Source organism: Clytia hemisphaerica, unplaced genomic scaffold (assembly GCF_902728285.1).
Source record: "Clytia hemisphaerica strain Z4C2 unplaced genomic scaffold, Clytia hemisphaerica genome assembly, whole genome shotgun sequence".
NCBI lineage: Eukaryota > Metazoa > Cnidaria > Hydrozoa > Leptothecata > Clytiidae > Clytia > Clytia hemisphaerica.
Genome location: NW_027104432.1, coordinates 237,807 through 265,058, shown reverse-complemented (window position 1 = coordinate 265,058; position 27,252 = coordinate 237,807). Strand labels below are relative to the sequence as shown.

The window sequence follows — 27,252 nt, the reverse complement described above, 5'->3', positions numbered from 1 at the left end:
TTGAAACCAATCAGAAAGCTTAGGGAAAATCAATTATGACTTACAAAGGAATCGTGATGGAATCAGATTGTATTTCTTAATCGATTCTCTCCTAGATGTAAACCCACCTAATGTCTAGTAAAAAACCACAAGAATAAGCTTTTAAAATTTCTTCCGATACAATAATCTATGTACAAGTTCAATATGATACAAAACAATATACTATACTTAGTCTGCTCAAAGACCAGTAAAATAATTAATGACAGAATATAAAATTAACATTGATATTAACAAAAACTCACGATAAAAACAACTCTGGTATAATCTTAAATGTACGCGCTGGGCGAACTTTGTAAGTTTCAACCCGACAAACAGAGGTGTGTCCTTGTGACGGCAAAACCATCAAATCAATGCGTTCTGGTCATGTTTCTTTGTGTCTGATTCATCGCGACCACAAGGATTTCGACTTTTCTTTTTAGAAAGTGCGAGCTTCTGTTATGGTATTCAAAGAAGCGTTATTGAATTGCTCGCTATCATGATATCTGAGGAATGTATCACGTCTTGATAACTTTCCGTCTCAGAAACCTTCTGCACACTTTCCCGTACGCTGTAGTTATTTGAACCACCTTATTGGGAATGCACAAGCAATTTGTCCTCTGATGTGTTACTTCCAAAAACAACCGTTTCTCTGCTGTTCTGCTTCTTCAACTGTATTTCGGTGGAGCATCCTGAAATTGAAATTAAAATGATTCTCAAAACTCGTCAATTTTAATGGCATTCTATTTTAACCGCAAAAAATGAAATGGACAAAAATTTTATTTTCAAAACGATAAGGATAAGATTTTTCCAGATTCCCATTTGGACTTAATCTCGCGGATGACACCCGAATCCACGAAATCCACGAAATTTAATCCCCGCGTTAATTTATTCCATTAAAGTAAAAGAAAATAAATAAAAAAAGATGGTCTTTAATCACTCTTCGTTTATTAATAAAGTTGTTGTAAACAAAATTTAGTAAGGCTGTTCGTAAAGGTTTTCTCTTTGGAATTTAGGAACTATTGATAATTATTTTTACTTACATCAGAAGAATGCAAGGACCACGTAAAACTGTTCTGAGTTTTTGTGTTCGTTGTTGAAGATAATGAAGGATTTGTTAGTCCATCTTTACAAGAGTCGATCGAAGATGCTCGTTTAATCCTTGTTGGAAGATCACCTGACATTAGAGTTGCTTCTATGATATGATCACTACTGCTTGCTGGATATTTCTTCGTTTCTATACGCGCGATACGTGGCATCCGCCCATTATTGTTGTTTTGAGGACAAGGCGGGTAGGGTGGAGATGATGAGGCGCTGTGAGATTTGTTATTGACGCCCGATGAGGGGTATATAAGAGGTACATCGAGTTTGTGTAATGGGTGTGATACGATCTGTGCGTAGCATATTAACTGAAAGTTTTGAAAGAGGAAGTGTTTTTTTCATTAAATGGTAAAATTCTAGTTTTTTCTTGTTGAGTTTTTCCAAGATTCTTTGAAATAATACTTCACAGAGACAAAAATATCAATATCTCACGCACGTGCTTCAAATTTGAACTTACTTTCTTTTGTTGTATTTCCATGGTGCGTTTAGCTTCTTCTAATTCATGTTCTAGTTCAACATTCCTTCTGCAATATCGCTCACGTATCCTCTTCTCTTCGTTGAAGTCGTCTCTGTACGCTTTTAACTAAAAGAAAGAAAATTGAAAACAATACACATTTTGACTATACTTGAATCTTCACTGCTACACCATACTTTTTGCTGTCCAACAACTTTCTTATATTTTCTCTCGAAATTGGTTGAGATTAAGTTTCAACATACCTTAGGGAACTAATTTTGGCGAGAACTAATTACAAATCTCCTAAGGTACATCCTTGAAAATACTTTGTGAACGAGAGTAGTCTGAATTGAGTTACAACATTGCACCAATGGAATGTTGCTACACCAATCGCACTCAAGTAGCCAGTCATGGACCATTCTGAAGGCAGGATACGTTCTCAGTACTCAATGTACTTCGTCGAACATTTATGTAACCTTCCTTACAAATCCATCTACAGATTACTGTAGCCTTCCAGTTAGAAGGTGGGAGTGACTTTTGTCTCAGACCTTCCCAGCAGCCTAGGCTCCTTAGGTGTACGTTCGCTCACATCATAATTATACAAATAGCCTACAGACAATCAAAACAGTTTTGTCTTAATTTTCACTTGTGGTTCATGGGGGATTTCCCAAATGACAAATAGTAAAAACCCTTTGAGTATTTTCAAATCAGATTATATTCAAGCCTTACTTGTTCTCGCATGAGATCTGAGTCGAGTGTTTTGGAGTTGAGGGAATCAATATCTTGGTAAGAATTTTGTGTGTTCTGTTGATGATGCCTTTGTTCGTCTAACTGATGCATAAGCCTGTAAAAAAGAAGTTTATATAATACTCCTGTCTCATCGTTGCACAGGTATAATGTATTAGTCAATGGGGATGGCAGGGTATAAGCTCTTTTGGTTTTAATATTGAGTTGATTTCTGTCACATTGTCATTGACGAAAGTCACAAATCTCAAAGAATATTTCCATAAAATGAATTAACAAATCAATTCACCTTTCCCGCAGAATATGCTCTTCCCTAAGTCTTTTCAAATATAAATTGTTTTCTTTCCGTAGATACGTGGTTTCGAGAAACATTCGATTGTTATCACGCCGCAATTCCTCCATTTCGTGTTTTAGGTAGTCTACCTCATGCTGATCGTGTTGTGTAGAAGGGTAGTCTTCTTGGTATGGCTGTTTTGTGTAATGAAAGGTCCGCCGGCGCTGTTGATTTCCGTTGTCCTGTGTACCGCAACTTTTACACGCCATTATTGTTTTTGAGAACTAGAAAAAAGAATAAGAAATGAGATAACTTGGGGTTGATCAGAAAATATATAAAAATGAGCCGAGCTCCTGTTAGCCTTGAAAAAGAAGCAAGATAATCTGATAAGAGCGACAATAAATAAACTTTGAAGTAAGATTTTCCTGAATTGCCCACAAGAGAAGTCTGTTTCCACCGTGGAACCTTGATTATGTCGACATAAACGAAAATTGTTAAAAAGTTGATCAAATTCTCGAAGATTCTACCAGATTTTACTTTTGTATTTCACGGGGATCAAACTCTGAAATCCTATGACGCTATTTTTCCCTCGACCTCATCCTAACGTTTTGCAATATCTTTTCTGTTTGTTTTTTTCACTTTTTTTAAACCGTACGGCTCTATCCCAGAAACAGAAAAAAATGAGATGGGAATTGTCGAAGATGTCAAATTTTAGAACAGAAAACTCGCTTCACTATTCTTGAATAAGGGAATGTTCATGCTAAGTGTTGTAGGATAATTTTCAACCGTCACGTGATCTATTTCTAGCCATTTGATTCGTCAAAGACTGTGACGTAATGTTTGAAAATCCAACCCACCTAGCCGGGCCAGCCCGCCTCCATTATTTAAACAGCCCCTCAAACGATGTTTCTTCTTTGCCTATCTTGGCAACTCTAAGTTCTTTTTTAAGTAAAAAGAATTAAGGATAAAAAAATATAAAATGTTTAACCGAGTGTTTAACTACAACCCTGTAACAGCCAAGCCAAACTTTTTCTACTTCTCAGTCTTCTTCTCGTAAATATACCTACAACAGCGGTATACAACGTGTCCCTTAGAACTTTATTTCTTGATTTCATTGTTCGATGTTTAATGGCCGAAATTTGCGTTTCTCTCAATTCCAAAAAAGTGAAGTTTCAATATAACAAAATACCCTCAAAGTGTAACAAGTAAATAAGAGAAATAATGTTAATCTTCTTCTTAATTTTTTTAGTCCAATATTTTACTTTCCATGACTGTTTCTTTTAACTTTTCATCAAATATAACGCTCCTATTCTCTTTCAAGTTAGCAAGGACTAAAGAACGCCGTTTCTAAATGAAGAAAAGGCTTTTCGAAAATCCTTTAAGAAATTAAAAAAAAAAACTTTAATTAATATTGTGGAATTTCTTCGGTTCTTTTTAAAATTAAAAGTATTTGGCTTCTACAGTTCACTTCGCATTATCAACCAAAAGCTTCAGTGAGAAATTACAGTTACAAAACGTATCTTAAGAAGAACAACAGCTTTTGTACTGTGACTCAGCAACTTCATTTCATTGTTATTGTCTTCGCCTTTCTTTTGTTTCATTTTTCTTTCTACTCTTTCGATGACGTTCAAAATATGCTAAATTCTCAGAATTTTCATTTTATCTTTTCATTTTATAAATTTAAATATTAATCCAGTCTGAAACTACTAGAGAAACAAAACCACGAAATATCTCCAATATTGTAAAAGATTTACCAAAATGTCTTCCCTGGCGAGAGAAAAATTCTCAAATTTTATCCCTCAATGAAACTATAATGTACTGAACTTTTATTACCAGCCAACGTTACTTTAAGTTTGAGAAACCCCCGGAAGGGTACTAGGGTTTGCGTATGAGGGGTGTGTGCGGGAGGACCAACAAAAACCGACTCTTAGAGAGACTTTTTTACAAATTTTTCTCTCAAAATCAAAAATGTTTTCTTAAATTATCGTGAGTCTTCTGACCCTTAGAGGAGTTTCTTTGAAATTTTCTGTTTTTAGAGAGACTTTGGAAGATGAAAAAACAGGCCTGGCACCCGTCTTTGCCTAAGTATCCCCCTTCCTTGGAGAAAACACGCCGTATTTCAAGCTGCAAAACAACAAAACAATTCTTGATATTCATGACGTAATCTTTCATACGGAAACACACGAAAAACACCGGGCGTTTGCTACCAGTTTCATTGTTTTAATTCAAGACTGGTGGCAAACGCCCGGTGTTTTTCAGGTATTTCCGTATAAAAGATTACGTCATGAATATCAAGAATAGATGTAATCTAAAATCCCCCAACGTTAAAATAACATCCATCTAACGTTGGAAAAAAGCTTTCCAAGTAAATAAGATGATCGCACGTATAAAACATTTCATCTCCTTCAATATTTTTCCCACTTTCGCAAGCTGTACATGGAAAAAATGAATTTAGAGAGTGAAAACCACAGTAACTGAAACGTGTTATCATCAAGGAACAGAAACTATTTTTCGTTAATCCTTTTTATCTCTCTCAATCTCACATTTACCCCTCTGGTTGTATTCTATCGAGAAATGAACCTTCCCCTAAAATGTCAGTATCACTCATTTTTACCCGTGTAGTGGACCTGGAATTTCTTTACGACCCTTCCCAGCCGGCACTCGACGTCGTATCAACGTCCATTTGGCATTCATAACGTCCAAATAACGTAAATTGAACGTTAAAACAACGTTGTGTGCTTGCTGGGTTACACGTAACTCTGATACAGTAGAATAACAAGTTCAACATAAGTGAACAAGTGTCCTAATTTTTTGTCTGTTACATTCTTTTCTAATCAATTGACAGGGGATAATTACATAAATCTGTGCAAATGTTCCTTCAAGAAAGAAATTGGCGATAAATGATTGTTTTTCATTCGCCATCAACTTCGGAAAAGAGTTCTCAGCCATAAAAAGTTGATTTATAGTAGTGGTGTAAAAGAAAGAACATGTCCTAAAACGCAAATCCTGTGAAATATGAAAATACTAAAAGAGCGATGCTTGAATTTCGATTACGCTTTTGAATCTTTTCTCACAACCCACAAAAATCTATTCTCGTTAACGTTATCCCACGTAGTAAAGGTCTTAAATGTCTTTTTCACGTATACGAAAAGTTCCAACATTTTATCCCTTGAAAATCCATGTGAAGTTTTAAAGGTGTATATTTAAACATAGTCCAATAATGCTGATTTCATATTTTAAGCTATGCATATTTAGGCCATCTACACAGTTGAAAATTATTTTCGTCCCAATGACAACGAAATCTATTACATCTGCTCTCTTACCCACACAATGAATAGACTTGCTATAAAATAGTCCATAGTCCCTAACAATCAAATCCTCCCTACGTTACTTTTCTTGTACACATGATATTGTCCATACCCCTTACCATTAAATTGCTAAATCTCACTGAATTATCTCCGAACAAATTTCATATCAAAAACCTTTTTGCACGATCCTCTATCATCTACATAGTAAGTCTTGTTTTTGACAGTAACTATACAATCAAGGGGTCAATTACATGGGCATTCAATTCTAAATAATGATAGATTAGCCGTTAAATGTTCCTCAAGTTCAAAAGGTTGAAGGGAAAAATGCCACAGAAGAAAATTATTCCGTTAGAAACTAACTTTAAGTTGACCTTTCAGTTGGTTGGTGCAACATTCCGCAATTTTATCTTTACGATCTCGTGGCTATTTATGAAAGAGGCAATTACAAGAAAAGGGAAGGAAATTCTTGAATACCTAAAATTAACTGTAATTTAGAGTAAAGGAACCTTGACCACGTGATTGACCTCTTAATTATGATTTAGATGACCTTTCTCAGACCTTTTGATAATGTTTAGAATAGCTTAAGATGTAGCTGTAAAAACAACAATAGCCTATAAGGGCTGCTCGATAAAAGGCTAATATGTATCCACCAGGTTCAATGGTATTTTTGATGTGGTCAAGGTTCAAGCACCTGCATCAAATGTTTAGCCAGAAAATTGAAAAAAGTTCCTATTTGAACACCCTTATTTCATAGACCCACTGGGACCCCTTCCAACTGGAAAAATTTTCTTTATCCCGACTGAATTTTTTGACTTGAAAACAATGGAATTTAAATCCCAGTCGTAAAAATATCGGCAATCCGTCCCCGTCGAGTTTCAGTCCGATGGGTCTGTGAGAAGGGGGTGTATTTGACATTGTTATAATTTCACTAGTCACCGAGTTTTATCACAGATATTTTTGCCCCCGCAGGAGCGCAGCGACGAGGAGGCACTCATAGCTTCACGCATATATATTGGACTGGAATCTCGAATCTTTGCGTTTTTGTTTGTAATTTGATTTCCGGCCAATTAAGTGTTCCGCAAAAATATGGCGGTAAATTATACAGCGGTAAATGTTATACACATTTTCATATTACGTTATATGCTATTACCATTATTATATATTACATTTCGTTAGTTTTGATTTAGCATTGAAAAGCTGAAACGAGTGTTATAAATGCAAATTATAGAAAAAGTATATAATTACACCATAACACGAATTACAATATTACTTTTGCAAATCAAATCAAACAAAATGGCAGACTGGTTATGATGATTAGCTGATTCTTTCGTCTTTGACTGGCAAAAGTGTTTTGTATGGCTAATTTTGTTTCTTGTCTTTAAAACTGAATAAATACTGTAATTTAGCGTTCATTTCAGTTCAGTTCATTTCAGCAATGATTTCAATTCTTTTTCTGGAATCTTTAAAGAAGTTTGCTCAAGTTTTCAAATGTACATTTTGTTGATATTTTTGTTCAAACTGTAATTTATCTTTGTTTGTTATTTTATTAATAACTACCTTTATTGTTTATAGAACTTCTTGAGCTTTAAAGACCATTATATGGTCGTAACTCAGGAATGTCTTTCTTAACTTGGTAAAATAAGATACCGGCAAAGTACAAAAAAGTAGAATGTATGCATATGAAAACAAACTTTTTTTTTGGTCTTCAAAATAGATTTACCTCATTAGAGTGTTTTCACTGTTTGTTCAGTGTGGTAAATCTAAGTTTGTATAGGCGTACATTCAACTTTTTCAGTTGTGATAGCCTACGTAATAACTTGCGCTCCAGTAGTTTGGTAAAATAGCTCCAATTCTGGCTTTCCAAGTTAGGAGGGACCTTCCCGAAGGCATTTAAAGGTGGTTAGACTAGGCACACAGACAGTCATACAGAAACACCATGAAGTGAAAGTATATAGCTATAAACTCAAAAAGTCTAGCTTCCTGAAGGCACGTCTCTTCATTGTCTGCGCTGCGATCATCTTAATCCCTTAATGGATTCAATCCTTTCAGATTGGAGAAAAGATTGCATCATGAAAAAGTACTATGCACTTTTAAAAAAATTAGGTGCATTTCAAGATTTCTCGACTGAACGTCTGAATGGACCACAATGGCATTCCTTTATTTTTCTTTTGACCAACAACATAAAAGATTTTGCTTGAGAAGTGCAATCACAGCGTAGGCGAGTGGAGTCCGGGCCTTAGCTAGGATTGATTTTTTTATTTCGCCCTATTTAAGATGGCGCAGAACTTTTTGATCAATTTTATCCGCAGTATCCTCTTGACTATTGTTTATTAGGCAAAGTAGCAATAGAGAATCAATCAATCAATCAATAATTAAATCATACAATCAATAATTAAATCAATCAATAATCAAATCAATTAATTATTCCTGATTATTTTTTATGTTTCAATCTTTAAAGCATTAAAAGCTTTATAAATCTTTAAAGCATTAAAAGCTTTATAAGTGCATGACATGACCTTTCAGTGGGGGCATTTAGTGAAAGCTATGACTAGTTACAATTTCATAATTGGCGAAGTTTCATCGCAGAAATCTTTAGGGACCAATAATGAGAGGAAGAGACAGCCTTGGTCTAAAAACCGTTTATTGACAAATCTCAAATATGGAAACTTTCACTGACTTATTGGAGAAGGAAGTAAAAAAATCAAACAGAATTGTAGACTATCCGAGTGACTGCTTTTAGCGCCGTCTAGGAGTGATCATGAAAAAAGGGCTTGAAAATTTTGCTTATTTTTGGAAATGAAAGTGATTCAAAACGATATGAAAATTGTGTTTGATCCTTTAACCCCGGGTTTACTTACCATCCTGGGGCGTAAATATTGACTAATTTACCTGATTTTTGAAGCGTTGTGAAACTTTCCAAACTTCTCGTCAAAAACAAATTTTAGTCAGAATTTTTGGATCTTTTAGTAAAAATATATTTTTGTAGCGCTTGTAAGAGGTTTTCGAGCTGTAAGAAAGATAATCATTTACGAATCACCCCCAACCCCCCCTGCAACTTTGTGGATAATCTTAACATCAAATGAAGTATCAACTGCATTATTCTATATTTATCATATGTTATAAAATAATTCCAGCTTCACCACAGAAAATATCTACTGGCAGCCAGCCTTTTCATCAGGCAATACGTTCTACTTTCGAGTCAAGAGGCATTTAAAAGACATAATACCAAAAAATTAGGAAAAACTGAAGAGGTCCTCACCACGTTGTAAGCCGCAACTCGAAGCAAAAAGACAATCGAAGACTAAATTGACCTAACACCAAATATTTCACGATTGTGCAATGTTGCTTATTTATTTTAGCATTTTCGGTTGCGACCACCAGAAGCCTCTTTTTGCAGTTTGCGAGTACGCAAAGTAAATTCTAAAGTTTTGTAAGTCGGCTGTGTTGATATATATGAGAATGTTGGTCTAGCTTTAATAGCGTCAAATGAAAGAGAAATTATGAATGCTTGTCAAGGGAAGAACTGGTGTCTCGTGTAAGCTGAACCATCTTTCTCAAATGATCATCTTCTTCATAAATTCGAAAATGATTTTTGATTAAAGGAATTTGGGATTCAAAATTCAAAGGTACAATAAAGTTTCTTAAATGGACCAATGAAATAGAATTTCTGGTCCGCAATTTATACGGATCATTTAAAATGGATTTCTAGAAGAGATTATAAATTGGACCAACCTGTCTGATCTTCTGGCCGAATTCATCGTGGCCACCGTCAATAAGGCTTTCATTGTATGACGAATGTAGTGGATCGAAATATTTCATATCGCTCATGTCAATCGAATATTGCTGAAAAGAAGAAAAACAGAGATTGAAATTACAATTGAAACAGGGTTATCATCAGTTGTCAAAATCTATTGTTGTAAACTCGCTTTCATGCTAAAAGTGTTCGTGTAAAATTTATAGGTTGAATTCTGATCGTGACTAAGAATACTGTGAGTAGAATATTTAAAGATAATTTTCATTCCCAATAAAAATACCCATGATGAAATGAAAAAACACCATTCTTATAAAAAGATATAGTATAGAGAGATAGCAAAGCTTTGTTTTGTCTGTTTGTCTGTTTGTCTGTCTGGACACGGACCGAAATGATGTTAAACTTTCTAAAGATTATTAAGCTCATCTTCTTTCGAAAGTACAGTAAAAGATTTAAAGTATGTTTCAAAGTATAATAGCGTCGGTGAATTTGGAGTTTTATCAGACACACATACAACTTTAGGATGAATATCAAAGTCAATCATTTTAATCGAATAAAACTTTATCACGCAATCACACACTTTGAAATCTTAAATCACGAAACCACGAACTTGAAAAAACGCCAATCAAGCCATCACGAAAACCTTTTGGGCTTCTTTAAGCAATTTATATTTTCATACCGTAAGTTATGAAAAATAAAATATACCATTATACGACAGGTTTTTAAGTCTCCAGATTTAAGTAGGCGTTTCTCATAATAAAATACTTTTGACGAATTCAACTCGGTAATCATTGATATTTTTGATCACTCATTTTTTGAAAAATCTGCCCAAGAATCTTTAAACGCTCCTATATCCCAGCAAGCACTATACACAAAAGAATTCTTCATAAAAATGATAAAAAGGAATATATATTCATTTTACCCCAAATCTTACGTTATCTTCCATCAACTTCAACCACATCGAACAAGAAAATCAAACTTCTTTCTATGATTCTATATGATGTTTGCATGAAACCAAAATATTTCCACCAGAGGATCTTTCGATTCGAAAGCGAAGACTCGAAAGTATATATTTCTCTTTGTCTGTCCGTTTCAATGGATGAAAACTCGCGCTCCCCTGGTAGTAACATTCCTTTCGTTTTCTATTATATTATTTATTCAGATCAGATAAAATATGAGAGTTTCGAAATACGTTGCTGCTTAGTTTCTAGTAGTGACTTTATAGAAAAAGAATTTTCTTTTTATTCGAAAACAAAAGGAAACTTTTTTCGTTGCTGACAATAGACAAACTATGCTTCCTCCTTTTAAAAATCTGATTTCAATCCTGCTTGCTTCTAAGGATCAAAATCGTATCCACAAAAAATTGTTCCGCTCTCAGTGAATAAACACGGGGTCAGCAAAACACTCAGATGTCATTTCAAGTTCTCAAATGTAATCTCTAATCTCCTATGTAATTAGCTCAGCACAGCAAATTATATAGCAGAGGTCATGGAAAAGTGTGTTGATTAGAAGCTTTTCCATGTGATGAAGATAACATTTCGTTAAATCCTTCAAAATCTTTTCCACTATACCAAATTTACATACAACCCATTTTCCTCTCCGTACTTTTCTCAAAAACACTATAAGTTTGATTTCTCTCGGATGTTTCACAAAATCGATTTTTTAAAAGCTTTCTCCAACAAAACATTGGTGGATAAGAAAACCAAACTTACCGAGTTCAGCTGAATCTAAGACAAGCGATACAAGCTCTATCGAAATGAAGAACCCCTTCTCGTCATTAGGAAATATTCTTCACTAAGCATCGTAAATGAATAAACTTTTATAACTCATCCCCATACACATATATATATATATAGAGATACTTATCGAAACTTACTTTAAAACTTAAAGAGGTTTTAAACAACAGTGTATTATCACGCAAATAAGTCATCTTTCGAAAAACCTAACCATCACGCAGCGACCTTTAAAAGACTTTCGAGTGGCAATGTTTTGATTTATACTTTCGTAAGAAAATATATTTGAATGAACCATTTCAGACATGCAAACTTTGAGCGAGTGTGGAACTTAAGTTATCTAGACGGTTTAATCACTATTAGAAGCTAAAGTATCAATAGCGACACGTCCCCCGTCACTCTTAGCGACATTAGCATGAAGCTTCAGCTCACAAGATTGTTGGTTCCACCCCTAGCCGGCTTGCACCTTCCTTAAATGGTATCTGGTGCCTCTCTGCCTGATGTTCAGTAACTAAAGAGACAAACTGGGGTTAAATGGAGAACAGTGGGAGTAGGAGTAGCGTCTTTATGATAGACAGCTAAACAAAATGGATACTCCGGGTTGCTCTTGTTTACAGTCGCAAACTTACTAAGAGACCCCCGTGTCACAGACCCGCTGGGAGCCCAGCCCAATGGAAAGATTGACAAAAATTTCGTTCCCGTTGGGAAAATACCTTAGAATTTCAGCCCCATTTGGAAATTAACTTTTATTTTATTCCCAATTCAAAATTCAATGTTTAACGGTTGGACCGGACCTGATCCAGAATTTTTATCCCCATTGAGGAAAAAAGTTCCACCGGGGCTCCACCTACAGAGGTGTTTACTCTAAGCATCACTTCCTGGCTGAATGAACAATCTATAATAGATATCCCATTTACATTGGAAGAAAAACTGCTGGATACTTATTTCGCCAGCTCAGTTACCTTTCATTCACATCCAAGCCTTTTTCTAATACCATTAGATTGACAGGCTGGAACGAGCTCTAATGTAAAAACAGCATAAAACTGGACTTTATTGTCTAGTTTACGTCTAGTTTCGAAATGTTTCAAATATATTTTGTTCAGTATGGCGGAAAATTACATTTTTTTTGGAAAAAGCGTGCTGTCTAACATGCCTGATATAACAATGATGTTTAGTCAGGCATTTTTCCAAAAAGGTACTTGAAAGTTTTACGTAATTGGACGATAAATATTTGCTTTTGTGTCTAAAGGACTGTTGCAAGGGGGGGGTTTCATGGTTGGCGGAGGAGCGGAATCGGCCGTTTTTTCGGACGGAGTGGCGGAATTTGGCGAAAATTTAGACGGAATTACGGAAATTGGGTACTCTGACGGAGACGGAAAATTAGACAATTTTAGTGTGGAAAAACGGAATTTAGCAGAATTTCGGAATTGGTAAAAGATATTCAAAATTTGCGGAATTTTCGACAAAAATATTGAATTTCAAAGGAATTTTCGGTGACGGAATTTTGGTTCAATTTAAGACGGTTGGACGGAAATTGGAGAAAAAATTGACGGAATTGCGGAATCGGGTACCCCCTGAAACCCCCCCTTGCAATATTAGACATTCCAGACGGTCGAGACACACTCAACTTCACCATTAGACTCCCAGGCGAAGTTTATGTAATAGTGAGTTTATGTATTCGAGATAAATCGAGTGGACAGTATAAAGCAAAGTTAACATGTCTCCAAAATCACCGTCCACTTTGCTCGACGACGGTAAAAACACCAAAATACTGTCGTCTGTTCAGGTGAGCAATTACGATATAGAGCCATACATCGACTATCGACTTTGTTTTGTATCGATTTTATTTACCATCGCCCTGATATCCTCCGATACATAGACTCGGTAATATCTTATTCAACGCGACTTCAGTGAGAACGAATCTAACCATACAGCAATTTCCAAGTTCTTCATTGAAGCCTGAAGGAAGCTAGAAGGTGGTTGACAAGGTTAATTGGCAACGGGCTAAATGTGTAAACAATATTACCTACCAACAACTTCCGCAACAACTAACAAACTGGTCGTTGATTTTTCTTTAGTAGGAAAGTGCTAGTTAAGTTCTTGTCAAGTGTGGATGAGGTTCAATAAAAGTGAAAAGAATGGATAAGAAACGGTCGCACGATGCGACGGTTTTATAAATTTGCATTGCTACATTTTTTGCACTTTTCTTATTTTCTAAGACTTTTATTCTTTGTCACTGTCATGGTTTCACTTTCGTTTTCGATGTACGAAATTATGAAATTTTACTGTATAGTCTAGACATATACAAAATAACTTTTGTATTTTTGGCGAGGTCGCCGTGATAAAAACCCAGACTTCAAAGGAGATTTTAATACACCTTTTCGATCGTAGTCGCGCGGTCGGGCGCGTGCCACTTCATTATTTAATGATCTCCCTAAACTCGATTCAATGCTTTTTTACAACTTTTTCTATTGTCTATAGGTGAGAAAAGAGACTAGGATGGTTTTAGGGGGGAGAATCGGATAAATAAATGCCCGCGCGGCAATTGGCGGCTACAGTCGAAAAGGTATGTTACAATGGAAAAGTGCAAAAGTCTGTGGTCTCGTGTGGATCAATTCAGACTCAAAATTAATTGCACTTTTCAATAGGGTTGAAATTTTCTGAAGTCGGGGATTTTATGTATTGGGAATGATTTGTGGTTGACTAAAGCTTTCGCATGGCAATCAAAAATACAAAAACAGAGAAAAAAATCTGAAGGAACAATCGTTGAAGTTTCAGAATATTTATTTTCGATTGCTAATGATTTTTTTCCATTATCAACAAAACCACAACATAACCTTGAAAAAGGTATCGAAAGATTATTGCATCAGCTTAACACATTTGTGGTTGAAAGGCTTGTAGCAATTATACTTAAAAAATTTAAATTAAAATCAATTACTGTGATATAGTTCAATCGTTTAGTAGTGGATGTTCCCTCAGCAGAGCACCTCTCATCACCAAATTACTTCATATATTAGTCCAACTTGCAAAAAGAATATTGAAAGGTATCCCAAAATCGAGGATGATCATCATGCCAAAAAAAATTGCAATCACTCAAGAAAAAAACAATCACACCATCACGCAAGCCGCTAAGAGGGGCTCGCAGACTTTTTAGGCTGTTCTCTTTGGCATCTGAAACTTTTAGGGAGATTTGTTTATAAAAGATTACATGTTTAGTCGGGACCAGAGATCATATATCACAATAAGATAAGTATCTTCTAATCCTAACATCTTTTTTTAGGAACTATATAATGATGTATCAATAATACTCCGTTTTTAAATCCAAGAACAAATCGATTTCGTGTAAACCTTCCAAAAACACCCTCTTCTCACAGACCCGTTCCGTTCCCTTCCAGTGGAAAAAATGTGCCAAAATATCCAGTGGAAAATTATAATTAAATTTTTGTCCCCACTAAAAGTAATCAAATGAATGAATTTCTTGACTTCCTCAATCATAAAAACACGCGGGAATATCAATCCCCAACGAGCCCGCATTTTTTTTTGTCAAGGAGAAAACTGATAACCTTTAAGAAGAGAAAATAATTAACGAAATTCTTTTAGGCTCTTTAAACATTCTTAGAACTTTGCAAATTTGATCTTCATAGAATTTATAGAAAAAGTTCTTATAAAAATATCGTGTATTACTAAAATATTGGAAAGGAATATTGGACTTTTTAAAAAGGTTTTTAAAATTCACTCTGACCCCTATTTTCGTGACCCAGTAAGAGGGTACGCTTGGATGGGCTCGTATAATGAAGATGAAATGCCAGGATTTCAAATTATATTGTTTATACAGCTGAAAATTAAGTGGGAATTTTAGAAGGTTCATCAATATCGCCCCACCAATGTCAGTTCCAATAACTATGTAGGCTAGAATAAGTTCGGATTAGAAAGTTTACTGTATTCCTAAATTTTGTTTCTTTGAAATTCTTCAGGAAGCAGATTTATTTTCAATGCTCAGTGTTGCATTTTTTAAGTGACCTAGCTACAATCAGAACGGATGACCTAAGATTTAAAAATGAAATTACTTAAAAAAAGACAGGTATATAATAAACCAAAAGGTACAGTAGCGAAACTCGGCATGAGATTAAAATACAAAACTCATAAAATACAGAAAATACACTTTACTAGGTCAAATGATTTATTTAAAAGAAAATCTTAAACACGTACCTCCAATAAAAAGAAAATGGACACATGGACACAGTTCACTCAAAAAAACCATCAAATTCAAGAACCGTTTAAAAACTGTATATCTTCTCTGATATCTTTTAGAAACTTAGTCGAAACTTTCGATAAATTTTGCTTGAGCGTGTGTTTTTATGTTAGGGTTCTACTACTATTTCATGACTTTCTTATATGTCGTAACAAACAAAACAGAGAAAGTGATTTATCATACGGTCATCATTTTCCATGACGTCATTTTTTACAAAACAGTCAATAAGTTAAACACGTACTGTATATTTTTTATAGGAATTTTGAAATGTTGAATACTGTTTTGGACATCGAGACAGTAAATGCAGCTCAGGACGTTCTGCTGAGAATTTGCTTTTGACCTTTAACGTAAAAGCTAGCATTAGCTCTGAATTATAGTGTACAGTCAAGGTCTGCATTGCCAAAATACTCTTATTCCAAACATAGAATGCAATGAATGGACAACACTCTAAATGTGTCTTTGAGATGATGACATAACATGTAAACAAAGCCCATCTTTGATAATGTTACAACCTTTCGAAACGAGAAATGAGAATGTTTCGATTTACTAGAATATGAAATAATTTCTTGTAGGAAATCAGTTTTGTTTCGACTCATGAAAATGTGATTAATAAAATGCGATTATTCGTGCCCCTCTTTTCGATATCAACTTTCGTATTGACCCTAAGGCGAAACAGAAACTTTGATCAAAAGCTGTCTTTATGGCATAGTCGAAGAGGCTGATAGCTTGATGAGTATCATACTTAACCGAAAATCAGCAAAAGCATTTTTAAGAATAAAGGGGAAAACTTTTATTCCTACTCTGGCCTATGCAAACATGAATGCAGATACATTCTCCTCAACCATATTGAATTTGAGATAAAAGCGTATTATGAATGGTGCAGAGTCATTTTCACCACCTTCCGATTTCCTGATGAACGTAGGGAGTATGGGTTCTACTTTGCGAGTATGTTGGTGAAATACTTTGGCAACATCAACAAAAGAAATGACTACATTCAATGCTCTTATGCAAATCAAAAATGTAACCAAAGTCAATAGAAAAAGCGATCTAATCCACAAGCCCGGCCGAACAACTGTAAAAGTGGGGAGGCTGAAGGCTTACCAGCGAAAAAATTCACTCCTGCAAATTAAGTTGTATGGCAACCCTGCCAAGGAATAATATGTTGACACTACCAACACTGCTGGGCCTTTAAGCTGCTTGGGCTTTCTTGTTTTTTGCTTGAAAAATGTCAAAGATTCCTCTCTAGCCCTTTCGGATCTAAACTGAATGGTTACAACCGTATAAAATTCTTTCTAATTGATACTTCAAAGTTTTCCTCTTATCACTCAATTTTCCTCAATATCACTTTAACTTAAGTGTGTCATTTTCTTCTTATCAGAGGTGACTCACGTAAAAGTTCAAAACAACCATCGAAAGATTCCAAGATCGCCTTTTGTTTTCGATTTGTTTTTATCAAGACTCAGACGTATCTGACGTTACGCAAAAAGTATTTGGTTTGTATTTGCCATATGTCGTTGTTTAAACTTATAACCATGGTAAAAAAATGAACATAACTTTATCCATTGATGAATAAAGATTATCCCCTCTCCAAAGTGGTATGGTAGACGATGCTATCGTCCGTTACAGGGATAGTAAAGGGGGGGGGGAAATGTATATGCGCAGAGGTTCAGCCGTATAATAGTGGTATACGGAAAAATGGTAAATCGATGGTAAATTTTCGAAGAAACAACCGTCAAACTCTACCAGCTGTAAACTCTTTTCGACAAAAAAAAACCGTTTGTGAATTCTCTTCAGCTTTCGGGCTTATTTCTGAGATAGGGATTTGTCTTAGACTATAGAATACAATCATGGTCGTAATATTTGAGAAAAAGGGAAATCCACCGGGATGTTTTGAAACCACAATCGATTTGTAAGTGCTCTAAAGTAGGTTGGAAGGGTAGAGTTTTAACTCTGAGTTTTAAGGTGAGACTTAAGGCTTAGGACCTTAGAATCTGAGGATCCAAATGTTCAAAAATGGTCCAATAAGGCTCATAATACAGCCTGGAGGTCTATAAACCTGAGCCAAATTGAAATATCCGATTAAATTTGAGAGATGGCCCAAAATCGACTTTCTCGCCCGAACTCCAATTTTCGAAAAACGAGGAAGCAAGCTTAATTCTCAATAGATTTCGACCATGATTATAGTCTATCAAAATGGATACAACAAACTCCAGGAATTATTTTTAGAATCTCCCTCACGTATTCGAAACTAGATATTTCCTATCCAAGAGTTTCTCTTATACCTTCGGGGTTATTGCTGTAAGGACTTCTTGATCGTCCTTTTTTTTGCTGTTGCGCACTTGGTCGATTTATAGATCAAAATACTCTGTTCCCAAATGAATTTTTAGTTCTTCTAAATTGTGGCTCAGAGTAACAATGTGTCAATAATACAATAGTCGTGAATTTGAATCCAATCCGATCTAAGTTAATGCCCTCCCAATGAATGCATTTTCTCGTCTTAGAACTATACGTATAGCAGATTGTATCCCTATTTTGTTTCGAGAGAATTTCAGGAGAATACTAACCAAGTTGGTTATTAACATGGCTGCTTGACCTAACACAAAAAATGATAAAAAGGATGCAGATGAATACGTAGCCAAAAAACTCATAACACAAAACACAAATCAAAACAATGTGCAACCTCAAAAGTGGAAGACAAACAGGAAAAATTATTCTAAACATGTTCTGCGGCTGACCAATTGGCCATGGCATGTCCGGTCTTTGCAGGATCCCTGTAGAAATTACGTGCTATGATAGATTTGTGTTTTACAATTTATATTCATATGAATGAATCTCTTTAAATGGATTAGAATGGTTTTATCCAGGAAGGATCAGCTTTTGTTTACCCATGGCTCAAATTAATGGACAGGCTAAAAAAGATTAATTAGCAAAAATCTCGTCTAGCAGAGACGTACCCTCTAATTCCTTCAAAAGTAAGTTCATGATATTGTACAACTCTAAATTTTATAGAGCTCCGATCTCTTTTAAGGCTTGGAGATTGATTGATTTTTAGGGGACTATAACTAACATTCTTTATCATTTACTACACCGCATGTTCTTTTAATACGCAAATAACTTTGCATATATGTTCAAAAAGCCGCATGTTTCAGTAATTACTTCATCTAATGACCAACCAATTAATTAGCCTTGCGGAAAAAAACATCAGCATAACATGATGATTGTCGAAAATCTGAATGGAGTTTCTATCTTTTTCAACAATTAAATTAATCTAAGAATTTTCCTATAAACATTACCAAGAAATCCAAACTTTCGTTAAAGAAGAAACTCTTACTTGAGCTGAAAACAACTATATTGGCTCACGGAACCCTGAGCTCAGAATAGTCATTTCAAGATCAGAGATATAGGGATATTCAATCACAAAATAAAATACCCGATTAGGATTTAAACCCAGCTGGCACACAACGTTGTTTCAACGTTTACTATCTAACGTTCACAACGTCCATATGACGTTAGTTGAACGTTGAAACAACGTTTTGTGCCAGCTGGAAACGTAAATATCGGATATCCATTCCTTACAGGATAATCAATTCATATGCAGCATTGCAATGTTTTCTGACATTACATCACGGACCCAACAGCTGATGTAATAAGTGGCGTAAAATCAATCAATACATCACTTTCAACCAATCAGCTTTTGGGTCCGTAGAAGACATTGCAATGGTGCATATCATGAATACCAACAATTGTATTGTTTTGTTTTCAAATCCGATTGTCATATTGAAAAAAGTATGGAGAATACGATTGGTTTTAAAAAAATGTCAGGCCCTTGAGATAAGCGTTGTGACTAATCGTGACACCATCCATATATTTTGTACACTTTTGTATTCTATGGAAAAATTAAACTTTAAGCATATAAAAGGGTACCTGTTTGCAGCAATCCATAACGGCAAAAATAGACTCCAAAATAACTTTGAAAATAATGTCCAACCGAACCTCAATATCAAATGCAAATGCTACCTCTGTTTATATCAACAAGGATGTTTGTATGACTCTTCAAAGAGGAACTTCTTTCACTAACATCCAACTCACAACAACATTTGGCCGACCAACGTGTGAGTTTATCATCACTCCTTCTAATAGTTCTTGAAATAGACCTCCATTTAAACATTGCTAAAAGCGGAAAATTTTCAATCGCGTCAAGTTTTTTTGTCTTTTATCAATATTTCTCTTTGAAAGTTGTTGTTGTGTTATTATTTTTGGTGTCTTGTAAATCCATGATTTTGCAACGAGGAAATTTTACACATCCATAAAATGCGTTTTAGTCTTTACGGATTGGTTTACTTTCCGTTTCTTGTTTCGTTTCACCATAGTATAAGAAAGCCGCGGCTGGAATATGTACCGCATTGTCTTTTCAGTTAATTGCTGTTCCATCTCTGTCTCCGAGCTTTATAAGAACATCAAGATGCTCAGTTTATTATTGGTAGAAAATTTTTGAATTTTTCCTCTTATTTCCCTTCACAAAAAGTTTTTTAATTGCTAAATATCTTTAAATCTGTACCTGATAGAACACTTGAACTAATTTGGACATATTTTAGGGGTATTTTGTGGAACAAATAGTTTTTCGCCAACATTGAAATTATAAGAACCATATTCAAGATGACAACTTTCTTGTCAGTTTGAATGATAAATTTTGAAGGTGCTGTTGAAACTTTCACAGTATTATCTAGATGTACTTTTTCATTGATTTCTAAAAAGATTTCACTGAAATATTGCGAAGGCATTCGAGGCACTTTGTTTATTTTTGAGTTCTTTCAGCCCAGCCATTTTGTGCTTGTTTAGATTTCTTATTGTTGATCTTTCCTTTACAATGATTTTATAATGCAAGTGTATTATCAAGGGTATATCATTAATGTCTAAAACACACTGAGAAGTAAGTATTAACGACAAACCAATAAAATTTACCATTAAAGATGCTACATTACTGATCTCTTGATAAAAAAATAGTCATCAAATACGACAGAGATAGAACAACAGAAGTTCAGATGTTATCATTCCAGCCGCGGCTTTCTTATACTATGGTTTCACACTATTAAACTGTTAAAAGCGTGGGTGGAAGATTTTCTATAACCGTTGTTTTTCTCAATCCAAAATTGGCGAAAATTGACAAAACAATCTGATCACGTTCTGCTGTTGATCAAAAAAATGCCGTGTTTATTTACCCAATAAATACCATTGACATCGTGTGAGATCGCCCGACTTTTACAGTCCTGGCTGCAACTTTTATTTAACCTGATACATAACTAAGTCAAAAGTTGAAGGGCTTTCTCAGTTGGCGTGTGTATGCGCATATTTGCAAACAAACAAGAAGTAACAAGGCGCCAACTTAGAACACTGCTTGTTCAAAAACGGACTTATAAAGACATGCTAATGAAAGACCCAATGTTGGGCCAATACTTTTGCATGAAGAGTGAGCAGGAATTGTGAAAATACCACCCTCTTTTTACCCTGAGATGAGTAAAATGTTGGAATTGGATTTGAAATCAGCTAAGAATTTTCCTTTCCAACACAGCAATATTGAATCTAAACATTGGAAAACAAACAAATATTTGTTTCCTAATTTCCTTGTTATTTATTATGTTCTCATAGCTTAGAAATGCAATGGAGGTGCAATGCAACGAAAACATCCCCGGTGCGGGGGGGAGTACTCATATGGTCTGATAATTGATACTGTAAGGGAACAAATATTTGACTATAAAAAAGCTTATGTTTCTGGGCTTCATGACGCTTTGACTTCTTGCTGTACCCAATCGAATGAATTTGAAAAGTGCGAGGTTAAAAAGATGCCCATTAGAACTTATCAACGCGGAACTGAATTCTCCCAACAGATTGACTATTGAGTAAAAATCAATCAACTGCGGTTCACCAATTTTTGTTTTCATTTAATCCACAGATTTTGCGGCATCGAATTCATTACGGTGTAAACATGTCAATTTGATGACGCAATCAACTACAGGCAAGCGAACCCTTCATTTGGGCACTTTTTTGTATATAATGAAAACGAAAAGCATCATTAAGTTGTGCACTGCGAAAATTGACGTACTGTTACTAACAAGAGAGAACAAAATTAGATAGAGATATGGTGGTTCCCCACCGGAAAATACCATTTTCAAAGTTTAAGAATTTCAATGACTTAGAATGACTGCTGATATGTCCAACTTTTAGAAAAAAGCAAAAAGATTGGTCAATTAGACCTTCTTTGTCCTTTTCTTGGCTAAAATGTAAAGAAAAAAATTTAAACGTGATATTTTCTCCATTTAATTTTTAGAAAGTCTGCAGAAAATAACCCAAGAACGGTTTGAGTTTTTCACTTGAAATTTTCAGGGAATGTTTATATTAGAATTATGCATGTTCCCTATAAATTTCTTTAAGACAGCAAAAAAATTGAGCTCAATGTGACGATTTGAAGTTTCTACAAGTTTTGCCAAATTAATAACTGCGTACTTAAAATAGCATAGCTCAACAAAAAATAGTCCAAACTCTTAGAAATTTATAGGGAACATGGAAAATTCTACATAAAATGCACCTGCAAAATTTGAAAACATTCTGATTGAAATTGCGTCCTCCATTTACTACAGAATGGAGCCCTCTAAATGGTTAATAAATCATGCTCAAAATGAGGAAAATTAAGGAAATTGAAAATTTAAAAAAAAAATAAATTATTTTTACCTCAAGTACTTTCATGTGACCAAATATCAAGTTTATTGGACCAATATTGAGCATTTTAGCATTTCCAGTGGGGAACCCCCTTAACTGCATATGAGGTGAAAACTTAAACACAAAGTACCATAAAAACGAAACACAAAAAACTTTTGAGATACCTTATCGGGGTAACTTTTCACACCCTTCGAAAATCATTCCTTTCAGACTCTTCACTCCCACCATTTCAAGGGAAATTCAACAGAGCAACGCTCACAAAGAAGCGGACCTTCTGTAATACCTTGCGGATGTTTGAAAATATTCCCGTCTGATTTACAACTCTAAGGAAACTAAAGTCTAGACAGTGTGGCTAAATTACTATTTTAAGCCTGTTAGGCAATGTCCAAAACACCCTTATTTTACCCACATCCATATTCTGATTAAAAAATACTGACCAAAAGAAAATCAATTCCTGGTGAAAAGATCTGGTAAAAAAATCACTATCGAAAAATATTTCGGAACATTGTTCTTCTTGTGAAATGGATCAAAAAGACTTTTTGTCGCAGTGACCGGTAGTATTTTAAAACCACCACTTTCGGGTGTCTTGTAAAATTCTTTAGTTTAATTGCAAGTAGAAAAATTTATTTTTTACCGTTGTGAAAACAAAAAACCAAGGGTTGGAGTTTCTGGTACTGTTCCAGTTTTCCCAAGGATACGGGTTTCTATCAAGGTCGATAAATAATTTCCAGCTTCTCCTGGGTTCCAAAATTCCAAACTTTACAGATATTTTAACAGGGCTTTAACTAAAGAAATTATTTCTACTGAGATATTTTTGATCACGTGTTTAGATTAAAGATATCGCCAACATCGCTGAAATTATTCTAACTGATAAAAGCACTATTGATTATAAATGTTTTGAGGAAACGCACTACTTTCATAGAGAAAGTGCAAATCGAAACTTAAGAATTATTTAGATTCAGAGAAATATTATCCACTTAGTTATAATCATATTTTCACTTTCTTGTTTTGGCCTCATGTTTCGTATGTTTCGATTTCTATTGTCAAATATTTTGAATTCCTGTTTCCAGAGATCTTCAAGACCTTCGACCTCTAGAAAATAGTTGAAGAAAACCTTTAATTGCCTTAATTCAAACCGGAGCTCTACTGAGGTTAGTGTGTCCAATCTGGTATCTTGGTATGTCCCCCCAAGCTGTGTCCAGAATCAGAGCATGTTTTCCTTGCACACAATGATATCCTCCGTAAGGATGAGCACATGGTAAATACAAGGAAGTTAAAGTCTGTTTATAGCTATAGAAAACGAAGAGACGTGATGTGTACGGCGACAGCCAGAAGCAAAAGAAGTTACGTTAAGACTTGCAAGCAATGTCAAACATAGCGTATAAAGTCATATAGACATGCTCTATCACAGAAATTTCGAACTTTTCCGTCAATTTATTTTCTTGGGCGAGGTGTCCTACCTTCTCACTCCTAACCGGTGACTACGCCTCTGTCTACCGGAATAAGATTTAGTAAGTTGTTTTGGATTGGAGTGCAGAGTCCACGCTATGATATGGAATGTAGAGGGGCTAAAAGTAAGGTGGCTAAATTTCGAATTTGGCCAATAGACCTTTTTCGTAAATTGCTTCTAGGTGTCTATTGATTTCCAAGTGGAAGACTAGTGATGAATCTCAACCTTTCTCATGCAAGAAAAAGAAACTTCTTGAAATTCGCATTCTAGATGGTGGGTTGTCTGTACGCTTCACGGTGAATGTAACTTCAAATGCAGCGCTAGCATTTGAAAAACATGTGGACCATGCAACTTATGTAGTAAATAAGTAGCTTCAAGCTCTCAGGCTCGGATACAGAGGGAGGCTATATAACCAATGGAGGAGAGTGTACTTTATTATCGTATTACCTTATATGGAAACTAATTACTCTCCATGAATAAGATAGCCTACCTCCTGTATCCGACCCTGGAGGCTCTACATAGGAGATTCATTCTTGTTTTTTTACGCCTTAATATACCTTAAAATGGCCCTATGTCCGACTGACTTTGCCCAGATATAAAGGTATTGAACCATGAATCGTGTGATATCTTAAAAATAACATTTTATTTGGTGGCGTGAGCCTCGGAGGATTCATTGCGTATCCTCCACTCAAGGGTTTGAAATGCTAGAACAAACAAAGGTTTTAAAATAATGTAGTTCTGGTTTGAATCAAGTATTCCTTTTAGATTATAATCGTTTTACATTTCTCCTCACGTTGGCAAATCAAATTCCGCCATGATCCGAGCAAACTTATAAAGGGCTATATATAGATGTCTTGAAATTCTCTGATTTTCATCACTTTAGTCTACGTTAAGAGGCACCAAGCTGAAATTTACAGGTAAGGTAAAGAAAAGATAGTTGGCTTTCTGGTTATTCATGTAGCTCACTGTCATGCGGCAAATGAATGTTCAGAGACATTTGCAAGACATTTCTTCGAAAACTATTTACAGCCAACTCGAACGAAACTCTTTTATCAATGAATCATTTCACTTTCCTGTTTCTCTTGTTTCAGATAGCTTTTTCTCTTGCACGAATAATCCCTCTAGCTGTAAATTAAAGAGAGACAGTTTCTCATCCGTCAGCTGTAGGTCCTAACTTTGATTCTTTCCTGACACTGGTGAAAATGGAACAAGGTTGCATCAGTTTTGGGCTCAACATCTAACAGACGAAATCATGATAGTAATTGTTCGACTTCCTGAAAGAATTTATCAATGAAATTGAGATAAAATTAATGAAAAGCCTTGGGCTAAGCTTCCCCATAGGACTTCTAAATGTGCGTGGGTCAAATCGAAATACAATACAGTGTCAGTTAAACAAAGTTGTTGTCCTTGATAAAAAACTCCGAAAAACATTTGATTGGGCGAATTGCACAAGGCAGATCCTTAGCGCTAGGATTTATAAAGCTCGATGCGTATATCATATTTTGATCTTTTTTTCTAAGAAAGAATCTGGATAGGAAAATTCCAATCAAAAGCCATTTAATGACATTCCTACATGGATATTTTCAGCGTGATAGCTATAAAATAAATATTTTTTTGGAAAATCACTTCCGTTTACGTCAAAAATACATCACAATTCCCTTTTCGGAAAATTTCTTCGCATTTGAAAACCTTGTATTATAATGTCATCTCAAAAAGTGATAGGCCATTTACTTTTGAAAAATTTAGAAAAAACGCTTTTTCTGACGTCAGCATAAAATTAGAATGTTACTCATTCTCAAAATCTCCATCAAATTAACTTTTAATTTTGCCTGAAGATGTCATTGGTTTGTCAAAATAATCACAAAAAAAGTTAAGGTGTTACCAAAAATTAGCAATCGTTTTTCCTGGAAAAATATTGACGCCATAAAAAAATATTAAAATATTTTTTTTGTAGAGAAAGCAAAAGACATTCACCAACTCTTTGCTACATACCAAATCTAGTTGTTTAAAGAGGAGGTTCTTTGGGAGAGGTTATTGGAGTATCATAAACTATAATCAATTCAGATTTTAGGATATGAACAAATCAGATCAATAATTTTTTTGTAAATTAAACGGATATTGAGTGCGGAAAGAGAATATACCGTGGAATACCTTATCGGCCAAAACTTAGTCGGCCTTTAGTGACTAAATTTTGGCTTGGTGACTAAAATTAGAGCCAACTAAAAATTTGGGCAGACTAAAAATTTGGGCCAAATTAACTGTAAATAGAACCTCAAGCGGCCGTTAGTGACAAAATTTTGACGAGGTGACTAAAATTAGGGCCGACTAAAATTAAGGCCGACTAAGGTTTGGCCGATAAGGTATCTTACATTGATAGATTAATTGAGTTCCACACTCTTTTCTTGGACAAAGACAAGACTGAAATACAAAGAGAGAAGATAAAGATGGCCAAGTCGTCAACCAGCAGCTCCTCAAATCTCTTCCCTCTTTTATTGGAGTAAGTTGATGTATCTTAGCTTTCTGGCTTTCCTGATTTCTAGGGAAACTAATTTGTCAGTACACTTTTAGTTATGTTTTCAGCATTTTGATTTGTTGGAAAATACATATTGATGAAAAACTACAACTGTATCGTGTCCTCTTCAAATGCTTGCTACACATTTAAATCAATATTAAAATATTAATAATCAATTATATTATTGTCAAAATTAAAATAACAAATCTTAATACAATAAAATCGCCCATTAACGGACACTCTAAAAGATTAAAGGCGCCGGACACCTCTGATTAGTAGAAAATACTATCTGAATAATCATTCTCTTAATCTGCCAAGTCCTAGTGTCTCTAGAAAAGCACTTCGGACCAAAATTTTATATACTCAATTAATAGTACCTTATACCAAAATTAGAGCACAGAATTAAAAAGTTTTTAAGGGCAGATACTTCTGATTAGCGGACACTAACACTATTCCCCGATGGCGTCCGCTAATTGGAGGTTTCACTACTGTACACGTGTATTAGGCCCGCTTTGACGAGGGGAGGTTGTTGCCTTTCTGTATGCAATAAGGAGAAAATATGTTACCTGTGACAAGCTTGTAGATGTTGAACTACTGTACATCGAATCTACTTGTACGCTCTCCAAGCTGAGCGATTTCTTGCGAAATAATTTCTTTCTTGTATTCGCCATTGTAAGATCTTTGAAAATGTGACAGTTTTTTTTGTGTGTTCAGTGTCCTCGAGGCTCAATGTCTGTAGACAGTTCTATTTTAAACAGGTCTTAAAAAGTAAAATTATTCGAAACAATAACAAGTCAATAAGGAAGGTTTCTTCTATACTTCAACGCCAAGTAAGGTATAAGTAACTTCAATCAAAACAAACTGTCCCGTACCAGCTTACTACTAATTTGAGTTTCTTTACATCAAAAAACAGATTACAAAAATATCTCATCTCAAATAAATTC

At 35.0% G+C, this 27,252-nt stretch overlaps 1 protein-coding gene across 9 annotated transcripts; it reads right to left on the bottom strand.

The window, feature by feature from the left end:
• Nucleotides 1-134: 134 nt before the first annotated feature.
• On the bottom strand, nt 135-27,252 carry LOC136820580 (uncharacterized). 9 transcript variants are annotated; one of them, XM_067076765.1, is made up of 7 exons: nt 26,875-27,252; nt 9,629-9,739; nt 2,604-2,872; nt 2,300-2,414; nt 1,574-1,699; nt 1,059-1,424; nt 135-707 (listed from the first exon to the last, which is right to left on the bottom strand). In XM_067076765.1, exons 1-7 carry the CDS (start codon nt 26,977-26,979, stop codon nt 684-686), a joined length of 1,116 nt encoding a protein of 371 aa, XP_066932866.1. In that variant the 5' UTR covers nt 26,980-27,252; the 3' UTR covers nt 135-683. The 9 variants fall into 9 exon arrangements, with proteins under 9 accessions (XP_066932866.1, XP_066932870.1, XP_066932873.1 ...); XM_067076769.1 differs by lacking the exon at nt 26,875-27,252 and adding an exon at nt 19,557-19,761; XM_067076772.1 differs by lacking the exon at nt 26,875-27,252 and adding an exon at nt 15,590-15,740.

Bases quoted from the DNA above. Each gene is read 5' to 3' on its own strand.
- LOC136820580 (XM_067076765.1), bottom strand. From the start codon at position 26,979: ATGGCGAATACAAGAAAGAAATTATTTCGCAAGAAATCGCTCAGCTTG. The intron at 2,415-2,603 runs GTGAATTGATTT...TCTTTTTTACAG, and splicing joins GAGCATATTCTGCGGGAAAG to GCTTATGCATCAGTTAGACG. The intron at 1,425-1,573 runs GTAAGTTCAAAT...CAAAACTTTCAG, and splicing joins TGGAAATACAACAAAAGAAA to TTAATATGCTACGCACAGAT.